The sequence below is a fragment of the Nansenia antarctica genome (assembly GCF_963989245.1).
Source record: "Nansenia antarctica genome assembly, chromosome: 1".
Classification (NCBI taxonomy): Eukaryota; Metazoa; Chordata; class Actinopteri; order Argentiniformes; family Microstomatidae; genus Nansenia; species Nansenia antarctica.
Window position 1 is genome coordinate 12,896,600 of NC_137674.1, and position 13,422 is coordinate 12,910,021.

The window sequence follows — 13,422 nt, forward strand, 5'->3', positions numbered from 1 at the left end:
TTGCTGAACTATTCTATACAGTTCAATTTATGTCCTTTTAGATATATTCATCATGTTTCTTCAGCAGGGCACTTAGCCATGGCTAACTTTATGGCGCACCAAAGGGGTAATTAGTTTGATTAAGGCGAATGCACTGAAGAGGAAATGTTTAATCTTCTAATACTCACAGTCAATAAATATGCCATTGGATTCCAGTGCTGCATAACTTGTCGTTTATGTGTTGTGAGTCAGCTAAACCAGTCAACATGACTTTGTGAAAGTCATTCCCCTACTGACTCTTCCCCTACTGAAAACCTACTGACTGTCTTGGGGGAGGAAATGATTAATAAGTTCAAATCACACTCTTATATCCCTAATATTCATTCAAACTAACCACAAAGGGGAAATGACCACAAGGAAACATCTAAAAAAACATTCAATAGGGAATATAAACGTAACATTTAATATAAACAAGCTGCAATGTGTTTCTGTAGAGGAGCACCAACAGGACAAGGACATGATGGAGCTCCTCTTCATGTAAGTGCTCAATGCAAAACTATCCTACTCCTAGCGACCTAGCCCAAATACAACATGGAAAGTAACCAAGGATCTAAATGAATCATTTTTCTATTTTATTGAATACATTAACTTCATATAGCCCCCTCCCACTACGTTAACAAGTGCTAAGAGAATGAAACAGTGACTACATCGACAAAGAAACCAAGTAATGGAAATAATGAGCAACAGATTAACAGGGTAGGTAAATTGAGCGGTGAACTGAAACTAAATAAAATAAATAGTCAAACTGGCCTGCAGTTAAAATGTTTTTTGGTTTGTTTTTGTTCGATGTGTACAATGATCAATCAGGAGAATATTCTTGAGAGTCTGAATGAGATAAACATTGATAAGACTCTACGGTTGAAAAGCAAGACACATACTCATTGCTTATCGCGTTAAATGCACCCCTAGAATACATCCTCTAAACAACTTTCTACTTCCTTTCACAAACCCTCAACACCGATCATCTTAATACCTTCCACACACACACCACCCACCCACCCACTACATCCCCTCGCCAATCACTCCACCCTCTGAAAGTTCCATCCTCACACACTCAGAAGACATGCAACATTAAACGGTTACATTTCACAATCTCAACGTTCAACTTTCAGTTTTCACATACAGTATTTAATTAGCTAAGTCTTTCAATTCAACAGTTGTCATTTCATTCATAAAAAATGGATCAACAACACTGTTCTTTCTGCTAAATATAAACAAAAACAATTCCCAGCAAATACATTTTTGGTTTTCTTAGTTTCTAACATGTAAACTCAGTAGTTGATCTGATATTCGTCAAATATCATTTTTGCTGTCCAGCAACAAAGCTTAGTCGGAACCCCTAGCTCTCAGAAACACCTCTCTCTCTCCTGGGGGGTAAGGAGAATGGGGGTGAGGGGAGAGTTTGGGGGATAGGGGGGAACGTAGGGTTAGAGGTAAGGATTTGTGGATGAAGGGTGGTGTGGGAGGCTGACGGGGAAGTGTTTGGGGGTTAAAGGGGAGAGTTTAGGGGTGAGAGGGGTAAGGTTATAGTTCTTTGTGGGAGTGAGAGTTGTGTGGCGTTCTTTGGATTGGGGTTCCACTCTGAGTTGCCTTTCGGGGGGCTACCCCCCTCCTTGTCCTCAGGGCCTGGGTGGAGGCCGAGAGGGTGGGGGGCCTGGGGGCCCTGGCGGTGCACGGGCGGGGGGCGGACCAGGGGGAGGCCGGACCATTGACGGGGGGGCTCGGGAGGGCGGGGTGGCGCGAGGGGCCTGGGAGGGTTGGAAGGAGGAGGAGTGGGGGGCTTGTGAAGTGGGCCGCACCAGAGGCTGCTGGTCTGGGGGAGGGGGGGGAGGGGGGGTGTAGATGGCAGAGTGAGAGCGGGGGGCAGCCTGGGCTGGAGTGTCCTCTTGTCTGACCCGGTGGAACCTGATACAGCGACCCTGGAAGACAGACAGACAGACAGACACTATATTAACATGGTGTAGGTAGGGAATAGCACAAGTAAACAGAATGCCCAGGTGACTGTAAAGAAGCTGGGTCATTCTCCCTGACCAGCCTTGCTGGCAGAGACCCAAGTGTTCTGGATTCACAACAAGGACATCGAGCTGGTTCTGTGTGTGCGTGTGCGTGTGTTTGTGTTCCGTGCACACCTGCAGCACAATGACGGTGATGTTGGCTAAGACAGGCACAGACACACAGTACACACACACACACACACACACACACACACACAGACTCTTCAACTCTCTACCGTTGACAGATGTCTCCCCTCCTTCTCTCTCTTCCTCTATCTCCTTCCTTCTTCCTCTCCTCCCCTCCCCTCCCCTCCTCCCCTCCTCCGCCTCCATCTTCTGTTGTGTCTCTTTCGCTTGTTTTGGTTAAGAGCAGAAAATAGCTTCATGTTTCTTATGTAGCTGACTTGTTGTAGGAATGTAATGGGTGGTTTCAAAAACCTCACAATGGTTAACAGAGGGCCTTTGGCTTTTAACATAATTTACAAGTCTAGAAGAATGGAATGCTCTTATTGTTCTCATTGATGGCCTCTCTTTCGGTCTCTCCCTCCCTCTCTTCTCACTCGTTCTCCCTCCCTTCCACTCTCTTCTCCCCCCCCCCTCTCCCCCTCCCTCTCTTTCTCTCTGGGGTGTAGGTTCGAGTGTAGGCCACTCTGCAGCAGACCCTAGGTGGTCTGATTTAACACCTTATTAAACAGAGAGGCCCTAAAGTCACACTGGGGCCATTGAGAGGGGCCGGGGTTGGAATTGTGACTACGCCATTGTGTGTGTGTGTGTGTGTGTGTGTGTGTGTGGTGATTGATTGGGGTAGCCTTGTTGGGGGGTGATTGCGGTGGTCTTGTTGGTGGGACGCAATGAAAAGGGCAAGTTTGTGAGCAGCAGAGCAGCAGCCCTATACCAGAGGGAGCATATGGACACAATGAAACAACAGCCTCATGAATATGTGTGTGTGTGTGTGTGTGTGTGTGTGTGTGTGTGTGTGTGTGTGTGTAGCAAGCTTACACCAGAGCGAGCATATGGCCTCAATGAGACCACAACCTCATGAATACGAGTGAGTGAGGATGGAGGAGAGGAGAGAGGGATGGGAGGAGGAAGAGAGGAGAGAGGGAGGGGAGGAGGAAGGGAGGAGAGGGATGGGAGGAGGAAGGGAGGAGAGAGGAATGGGAGGAGGAAGGGAGGAGAGAGGGATGGGAGGAGGAAGGGAGGAGAGAAGGGAGGAGAGAGGGAGGAGAGAGGGATGGGAGGAGGAAGGGAGGAGAGAGGGATGGGAGGAGGAAGGGAGGAGAGAAGGGAGGAGAGAGGGATGGGAGGAGGAAGAGAGGAGAGAGGGATGGGAGGAGGAAGGGAGGAGAGAGGGATGGGAGGAGGAGGAAGGGAGGAAGGAGAAGACAACCAGACGCTCCTCTCAAAGCTGGAAGGTTCTTAGTAACTGAAGCCCAGCTTTCTGAGTGACAGTTATTTGCTGGACACCACAGATATATTTCCAGACCATGTGACCTGAACAGTAAACATGGTCGCCTACAGATGATGTGGGAGAGGGGTCAATCATGGGTCAGACAGAATCTCTGTCTCCCTGTGGCCTCACCCCCTCACCCCCTCCCTCCATCTCTCTCTCTCTCTCTCTCTCTCTCTCTCTCTCTCTCTCTCTCATCTCTTGGGGTTGGTTTACCCACCGCTCACTTACACATACTTCTCTCTAGCATATTTCTCTCCTTCCCTCTCTCTTTCTTTCTCTCTCTCCTCAGCTCTAGTCTATCTACCCCCCTTATATCTCTATTCTCTTTCTCCAACTCTCTCCCTCTCTCTCACACATTACCTACACCCTCCCTTCCCTCTGTCGTACATACAGGTATATGTATTAATTTATTCATCTGTATCTCTCTCTCTCTCTCTCTCTCTCTCTCTCTCTCTCTCTCTCTCTCTCTCTCTCTCTCTCTCTCTCTCTGTGGTCTGTGGGGCAGTGACAGGTCCTCCTCATCAAGCAGCTGGGCTGGGGAAGAGGGAAAGAGGGGAAGAGAGACACATATTTGACCTGACAGCTCTGCCTGTCACCTCACATGACGTTAAAATTATCTACACCCCCCACCCCCCCCCCCCCCCAACACACACACACACACACACACACACACATCCAATGATCCACTTGTAAAATCCAATTACAAAATGAGGTTAAATATAAGGTAGGGACCTTATATTTAACCTCATTTTATAAGTAACGAGTCACACGAGTCCTCTTCGACCCTGCTCAGATGAAGCTAACCTCACACTGAGGAGAGGGGAACGAGAGAGGGAATGAGAGAGAGGGAACGAGAGAGGGAATGAGAGAGGGGGAACGCAGTGACAGAGCCATCAGGACCATCAGCTCTGGGGACAATAGGAGGGAATCTCTTCTGTCACAATATGGCTTGTGGCCTTTCAACTCCCCATCTGTTTGTGTGACACACACACACACACATACACACATACACACACACACACTCACAGAGCCTGGCATAAACTGGCAACCGGCTGACGTCCGTCCACCGAGCCCGAGCCAGTGGAGTGAGAGTAATGTAGAGAGATGGCAGAGTGAGATGGCGCTGTGCTGTTTCACACTCACACCGAGAAGTCAGATCCATGTTAGTTATCGCTGTGCTTTTTGTCACGTTGCTGTCGTTGAGACCGATTAAGATGACTTAGTCAGCACAGAAATGTGCGTTTGCACACCTCAGATCAGCTCGGTGGCCATAATGCAGATTGTTCAACAACGGTTCAACAACGAAAATTCCTCGTGGTCTTTCTTGTCTAATACAACCATCTCAGCAAACGCCAAGCAACTATCTCCCCCCTGTAACAAAAGTCGACTTTTCCCCTAATTTCATTTGACGTGAGAGTGAGAGTTTTATTTTCCCCGGTTAATGATGCGTGAAGGGAGTTGTGAGGGGCATTGTCGAGTGGCTCTGTGAACCGCCGCTTCGGAGACGATGGCTGACAAAGAGGGTGGAAAGTGCTGTTCTTCTGACAGAGATGAATCGGCCTACTTATATGAACCCCTGACTCACTGAGTGGTGGAAGAGAGAAGATGAGGGGGGGGGGGGGGGGGGGGGGGGAGGAGAAGGGAGGAGAGGAGAGGAGAAGAGACGAGAGGACACCTGGACCTAATGTTGTCTCAGTAAATCAGATCACTCCTCCCACAAAGAGAATAGTCATCCAGATCTGCCTTCCTAGAGGAGACGTACAGTAAGGCTTTCACCAAGGGTGGAGAGGGATAGAATTATGCTATTTTAGACCAGCGCAGATTGTGTTACCATGGCCACCAAACGAATTATAAAATTATGTTTGTGAGATTATGGAATGTCCTGAGTGGGGTCAAGGTAAAATGGAACTTGCACACGTGCATGTGCGCACAAACACACACGCACACGTGCACGCGCACACACGCGCACACACACACACACACACACACACACACAAACACACACACACACACACACACACACACAGAAAGCATCTGATATGGACTAAGATGAGGGATTACAGTCATATCATGAAGATCCTAGAGGAAGTGAATCACCACAGGGAGCCAGATGAACGAACAGGAAATGAGTGGGACAGTCAGCTCCATGTGTTCACACTGCTTCCTGGTATCTTCAATGACATCATATTATGACTGGGGATTTCTTTTCTTTTTTTTGTTGCATATTACGCAAGTTGAAGTGTTGAAGAGCCCAATCAATATATGTATAACTAACAACAGTTTTAGGATGACAACATTTTAATTTAGGAATTGGATTGACTGTCTTGTCTGCCGTAGGCTACTGGCTTGTAAACAAACTTTTTTTTTTGTAAACAAAGTTTTTAGGACGTGTTCAAAAGCAAGGACTGTGTAATCATCTAATTATGTGTAGTTCTGTGTTTTTAGCATGATGATTCCTGTTTTGCGTGTGTTTTGATTCAGAGCTTGTTTCTCCACTATTTGGTTTGAGGTAGACCAACATTCAGACCACCAGATCATTTGAAAGTTTACAATCTGCACATAATCTGGAAAGAAACGAAAAAAATGACCATGAGGACTTGAGGACTTTTTAACCAGACCCTGTCACATATGAGCTAACAGGAATACTATCAGGAGGACTGGGGACTCCTACAAGAAACTGGAAAACCCATCAACTGATGAACTTTGTCTGGTTCTCAGGGAATTGAAAAGTGTACAGTACCTCTAGTGTGTGAACAATGGTAGCTTTGTATGAGCAGGACAGAGAGAGGTCTCATTCACAGACACAGAAAGAGAAAATGTGTGTGTGTGTGTGTGTGTGTGTGTGTGTGTGTGTGTGTGTGTGTGTGTGTGTGTGTGTGTGTGTGTCTGTGTCTGTGTCTGTGTGTGTGTCTGTGTGTGTGTGTGTGTGTGTGTGTGTGTGCGTGCGTGCGTGTGTGTGTGCTACACCATGAGAGCCCAGTCACTAGTGTGCTACTGTAGTGAGGGTTCTATGGATGATCTTCACTGGCACCTGGCTTCTTTGTGTATCAGAAAGCCTGCAGATGGATGCTACACTGAGTCATTCACACCCTGACAGGGCAGCGATAGAGCAGCTAGGGAGAGAGAGGATGCAGACGCTTCATTAAAGGGGATCACAGCGATGTATATAAAAGAGCCCTGGACTCGGATTTAACACAGGAGCTCTCTGTTCCCAGGGACGGCTGGTAGAGGAAACAGATCTAGTCATGTGACACCTCACACAGGAAACAGATATAGTCAGGTGACAGGCCACACAGGAAACAGATATAGTCATGTGACAGGTCATACAGGAAACAGATATAGTCAGGTGACAGGCCACACAGGAAACAGATATAGTCATGTGACAGGCCATACAGGAAACAGATATAGTCATGTGACAGGTCACACAGGAAACAGATACGGTATAGTCAGTATTGAGGTGACTGCCTCACCTGGTCTCCAGGCTGGGGTCTCATCAGGGACACCTGGTCGAAACCACGACGGAACAATGCCAACAGAGCATCCATCTTCCCCTGAGAAACAGAGGGGGGGGGGGGGGGGGGTGTATTAGGATACATGATAATTGAGCAGGTTTCACTCCCTAAATGAAAAGTACTTCTGCACTGTGAAAGACAATTGTTTCAGTAAGAGAACTATGTGAGAGCAACATTACATAGTAGAAATACAGACAGAGAATCATAGACAAACATAGACAAAGTCTACACATTAAAATGATGATGTGCAACGCGTCTCTGATTAGGTTTAAACCTAGTTTAAGCCTGGATTAAGCCTAAACCAGGATTAATTTAAACCATGTGGGTGCAACCCAGCCATAGAGAGGCAGACAGATGTGTGTGTGTTACCTTTATGGGTGTGTACCATAGAGAGGCAGACAGATGTGTGTGTTACCTTTATGGGTGTGTACCACCTCCTCTCCTGTGGGGAGAGTCTGCGGGGGTGTTTGCGTGGTTTGGGCTCATAGGGCTCATACTCCTGCTCCGGCATCTTCACTACGGCATTCTTAGGCTTGTCCAGCTTAGCCCCCTCCTCTGTGGACCCCTTCTCCCCCCACCGCACCTACAGAGGGAGAGAGCCTCCGTCATACACACTAGAGGCTGGGTCATACACACTAGAGGCTGGGTCATACACACTAGAGGCTGGGTCATACACACTAGAGGCTGGGTCATACACACTAGAGCCTGGGTCATACACACTAGAGCCTCCGTCATACACACTAGAGCCTCCGTCATACACACTAGAGGCTGGGTCATACACACTAGAGGCTGGGTCATACACACTAGAGGCTGGGTCATACACACTAGAGCCTCCGTCATACACACTATGAAATACAATCCGCCTGATCTGCCTAAAGGCAACGCTGGAAACACATTTTTGGCCATACCACATTTGCAGATATACTGTATACATAAACATATACAGTTATATGTGAGCAAACTGTCTAATGAGAATGTGTTGCTTCACTCTACATGTTGTGTGTGCATATGTGTAAACGTGTGTGTGTGTGTGTGTGTGTGTGTGTGTGTGTGTGTGTGTGTGTGTGTGTGTGTGTGTGTGTGTACCTCCATGCGTTTGATGCCTCCCACTCCTCGGCCTCCGTAGTAGGAAGCATCAACTGTAGGCCACTTCTTCTTTGGCATCCCGTCCTCATCATCAGACTCCTGCAGGTCAGCTCTTTAGTTATTATAAGATTAGGAAATAATTTATCGTAGCTTTGTAGAACTTCTGGCTTGCCATTTACATTTCACAGAGCTCACAAATTCCACAGAGCTATCAATCTGATGAATCATCTCCCCCTCCACACACCCCGCTGAACTATTGTACCCCCCCCCACAAACACACACACACACACACATACACACACACTTGACTATGACTCTCAGTATCCCCCCCTCTCCAGTGAATTGTTACTGGAAGATGCAAGATTTGTCACTTTCAGGCCCCACAGGTGTAGGACCTATTCTGAGAAGACACACACAAACACACACACACACACACACACACACACACACACAATGTGTGAAGTAACTTACTGGCTCTGGTGGAGGGGGCGGCGGGGGTTCTTTGATCACCTGTGGAGAAATAAAGTTTCAGGTAGTTTGATCAAATAGGAAGAAGGCATTTCACAACAACATAGAGGCCTCCATACTTTAAATAACGAGCATGGAAGTATTTGAACACTTACCACAGTGCAGCAGAGAGGCCAGAACCACCACATCAGTAGAACACCCAGCAACAGGAACGTGACCAGCAATGAGACCAGAAGGATGGTGCCATCAAACTGTACACACACACACACACACACACACACACACACACACACACACACACACACACACGCAAACACACACACACACACACACACACACACACACACACTCACACACACACACACACACACACACACACAAACACACACAAGTATGCACTCAAATTAACACCACAGCCAGGAATTATTTGCTTGAGGAAATACTAGATTGAAGCCTTACATGGAGAATCAAAACATAAAATGATAGAGAGAGATATTAACAGAAACAACGACTTGGATAAGTCTGGTGAAGAGTGAAGGTACTCACAGCCTCCTCTGAAGACAGAAAGCAGAGGAGACCTCAGAGGAGCAAGAGGGGAGAGCTAGATAAGAGAAAGGAAAGTATACGAAATATGAAGAAAAAGTCGGACTTCAAGCACAATTAAAGAGGGATAAAGAGGTCCAAAGAGGTGAGAAGGAAGGTAAAAATCATAAGAACGCACACCCCAGTGAATCACATGCAGTGTTTCTGAATCTTTGCTGTCTGAAAATGTGCTAAACGTTGCTTAACGCAACCGTTCCTAAGTGTTGCTGATTGCTGTACAACGTTGCTGAATGTTGCTGACTGTAGCCGTACTCACGCATTCAGTCGTGGTGATGTGCACATTGCTGGTGATGTAGGAGAGGCCTTCGTTCATGCTCACCTGCAGATAGATGACCCTGCGGAAAAAAAAGCCCCACAATTACCCATAATTCCCTGCAACACATAAACACACCTCTGTATACTGCTGTATAAGCATGTTTGAGGTGTATTCAGACACATTCTTTTGTCGTTTCTGGATCTGCCTGCGCTTGTTCTCGCACACGTTTTTTGTCAGCTCAGAACATCTCTGAAATCAATCGTGTGGAGAGAGCGGCCCGTCTCCTCCGCCCACACCAGGAATGTCATCACGCCTGGCCCGTTCCCAGACTCTATAATGTGGAAACCTTTCATGAATTACTTCCTCTCTCCGTGTGTTTAGTGCCCGCTATCTTTCCTAAGGCTTTCCTGTCTTTTTCTGATGAAAGAGAAAGACTGGTAAAGTGTGTGTGCGTGTGCGTGCGCGTGCGTGTGTGCGTCTCCCTGCTCAGAAATGTAACGAAGACATAAAAAGCAGTGTGTAAATAAAGGAAAAATGGCGTTGAGGTTGAGGGTAGGGCTGGTATTTGAGAGGACAGAGGGGTTTCTGTGTTGTGGTTATGGTTTTGGGGGGATGGAGGAGAGAGAGAGGGCATTATAGCTTGTTTTGAGGGAGGGGGCAGAGGGGTAGGAATGGGGAGGCGGGGGGGGGAGGAAGAGGGGAACAGAGAGCAGGAAAGGAGAGGAAACAGAGAGGGGGATGGGGAGAAGGAGGGGCTGTCCTACATCCCTTTAGCCTCGTCCCTCTCTTCAGAGACCCCCATACCTCCCCCTCTCTCTCACTCCCGAAAATACTAAAGACACATTTTGACCCTGCTACCTCTCCTCCACCATCACACTATGACCCACAGTACATAGTAGACACTTGGTGTGTGTACACAGTACCCCCTCTAGTAGCCCCACCCATATCTTTCTCTTCTCCATATCCCCCCCAAATCTTTTCAGGAAAACAGGCAGGGGCAGTGTGATCAGCTCGGTGACGACAGAGAGATCTCATTCCCCATCAATCAGTCCTTTGCCCTCCCTGTGTGTGTGTGTGTGTGTGTGTGTGTGTGTGTGTGTGTGTGTGTGTGTGTGTGTGTGTGTGTGTATGTGTGTGAAGCTGCATCCAGAAGGTTCCAAGTCACCATACATTTGTGTGACAGCAGCAGTGATGACTTCATCCTATGAGACAGGGCTGTAGGGACTAGCTGGGGAGGGTGCATGGGGGAGGGGGCAAGGGTGTGTGTGTGTGTGTGTGTGTGTGGTGAGGGGGCAAGACTGGGGCTAGGGGGGCATTGGCCCTCAAGTTTCCAACATGGCCCTCAAACTACCAAATAACCAAACAACTCACACTGATTGACACCTCCAGTTAGACAGGGGTGCTGTAGTGTGTCCACACGACTACATTTACAAGACATCAGGCCGTTTATTTGTGTCTTCATGAAATGTTTCTGAAATGTCTCTTTAAACTACTAAGAAAGGCCACTGTTACTGTCTATAATGTCTATCCCACTCCTATGACGTGACTTCCAGCGATCGTCTTTGAGTGCGTTCATTAAAACAAACAATTCTTGCAATGCGCTGTACGAGGGATTATGTTTATTTGTGGTCGTTCTGGGAAAATCAGATGCCAGATTTGATTGAATAACAGCCACAGCCTCACTGTAGCAAACACAAACACATGCAGGGCATTATTCCCCAATAATTCAACAACAATGGCAACTGCTGGCGTCATCGTTTGGCCCCTTCAGCCGTTCACAGTTGACTTCCTCCTCCTCACACCACTCAGGGCGCCATGAGGCACTCATTCAATTAGAACGGGGCCGAGGTTTGGAACACATCACACACCTCCTGCGGGCACCATTACTGCACAAACGCTCCGCAATTACGCCCATTCCACTCCAGAGGACAGGGGGGTGAGTCACAGGAGGACCAGGCCAACCTGCCTGACCGTTTCCGCAAGGCTTTCGCAAGAACAGAGACTGAGCCGCCTAAACCAGTCAGTCACAGCCACCTAGACCAGTCAGTCACAGCCACCTAGACCAGTCAGTCACAGCCACCTAGACCAGCCAGTCACAGCCACCTAGACCAGCCAGTCACAGCCACCTAGACCAGCCAGTCACAGCCACCTAGACCAGCCAGTCACAGCCACCTAGACCAGTCAGTCACAGCCACCTAGACCAGCCAGTCACAGCCATCTAGACCAGTCAGTCACAGCCACCTAGACCAGCCAGTCACAGCCATCTAGACCAGTCAGTAACAGCCACCTAGACCAGCCAGTCACAGCCACCTAGACCAGCCAGTCACAGCCACCTAGACCAGCCAGTCACAGCCACCTAGACCAGCCAGTCACAGCCACCTAGACCAGCCAGTCACAGCCACCTAGACCAGCCAGTCACAGCCACCTAGACCAGCCAGTCACAGCCACCTAGACCAGTCAGTAACAGCCACCTAGACCAGTCACAGCACCCTCTGTGGGTCTTTGGGAGGGTAAAAACAAATGTACAACTGAAGAAGAGATCAAAGTAAATGGACTGCACTTATATAGCGCCTTATTCCAAAGCGCTTTACAACGGCCTCTCATTCACCCATTCACACACCAATGGCGACAAGCTACCATGCAAGGCGCCGGCCCGCTCATTGGGAGCAATTTGGGGTTCAGTGTCTTGCCCAAGGACACTTTGACATGTGGCCAGCGACGCCGGCTCTACCTCCTGCGCCACAGCCGCCCTTATCTTCTTATGACGCACATCTCTCACTTCATCTCTCGACTTCACTCAGTAATATGAATACATTACAACAATACACCACAACATACTCACCAAAAACAAGTGCTACAGCTACTACTCTACTACTCTACTACTCTGCTACTCCAGCCATAGAGGAGGATGAGAACACCATGTAGGGACTGAGAGGGTTTTTCACCGCCAGACAAGAAAGACTCAAACCGTTCCCGAAATCTGAGTGACAGCGACAAGACAGATGAGCACCTGGAGGTGTCTGCAGCCCGGGGCAGGAGTGTATAATTATGCACTGGGCTGGGGGGCAGGGGTGAGGGGGAACCCTCCCAGCCCCTCCCGGCCTCACCCAGCCTCTCCCGGTCCAGCCCGAAGCAGAACTATCTAGAAGGAACTCTCAAACCCCCCAGAGCTGAACTGGAACCCAGAGAGAAAACTTCTCCCTGCCCTGCTGACCTCCCCCACACTCTCCCCCCATCCACCCCTCCCTCCCACCCCCTCTCTTCTTTCTCTCTCAATGTACACACTTAAGCCTGCCCGAACACACACACACACACACACACACACACACACACACACTTCTCGTAAAGGTCTTTCTCCAGGAGGGTCTCATTAAGTTGTGGTCCAGGGCTCTCCTCCTCTCATCTCGTTGTGATTGGTGTCTGCCCTCGTTAACAGTTACAAGCACTGATTGATCACCGACACAAACGACTTTGGCCCTAATTTGTTTCAAGGACACTGATCCGATCGACCAATCACGTCAGAGCTGCGTTCTACCGTCCTGGTCCTGCAGAGCCACAGTGTGAGTTCTAGAACCTTCTCACTGGGAGGTTTTTCTACACAGCTGAAGAACAGTTTTTTTGCTTCTAGGTAGAGCCTTGTTTCTAAGTGGTGTTGGAGAGGTGGGTCAGGTGTTTTAGTAGTGCTAAGCCGGAACTGAAGCCCTGCACCACCTGAATGGATTTGACGCAGCAGTTCCCAAATGTAGGGTCAGGACCAAGTGGGGTTCCCCCTGGTTTCAAATTGGGGTCCCCTGAGAAAATCGAACTAGCCTCTACGATTTCATAACTAAGACACATTTGTATTTTGTATGAAGATAAACCGTTGTAGCCTATATTGTAGTGTTTTTTGGGGTTCATATCCAACCAATTAGAGCATCTTTTAGTCAGTTACAATATGTTTGGACTTTGAAACACATTATTATATGTTGAAATAGCCCGCAATCAAGCTGTTCATGTCACGGGAATGATTGA

The 13,422-nt window shown here is 48.3% G+C and overlaps 1 protein-coding gene across 1 annotated transcript in view; it reads right to left on the reverse strand.

Annotated features, from left to right (window-relative positions):
- Positions 1-1,658: 1,658 nt before the first annotated feature.
- Positions 1,659-13,422, reverse strand: part of antxr1d (ANTXR cell adhesion molecule 1d) — a gene marked incomplete at both ends in the record, with an annotated part of 24,278 nt that continues 12,514 nt past the window's right edge. Inside the window, 7 exons of the mRNA XM_080535531.1 lie at positions 1,659-1,958; positions 6,957-7,037; positions 7,414-7,581; positions 8,085-8,183; positions 8,556-8,594; positions 8,708-8,803; positions 9,412-9,490. Of these exons, the coding sequence (XP_080391657.1) occupies positions 1,659-1,958; positions 6,957-7,037; positions 7,414-7,581; positions 8,085-8,183; positions 8,556-8,594; positions 8,708-8,803; positions 9,412-9,490 (862 nt within the window). The remainder of the gene's footprint in view (positions 1,959-6,956; positions 7,038-7,413; positions 7,582-8,084; positions 8,184-8,555; positions 8,595-8,707; positions 8,804-9,411; positions 9,491-13,422) is intronic.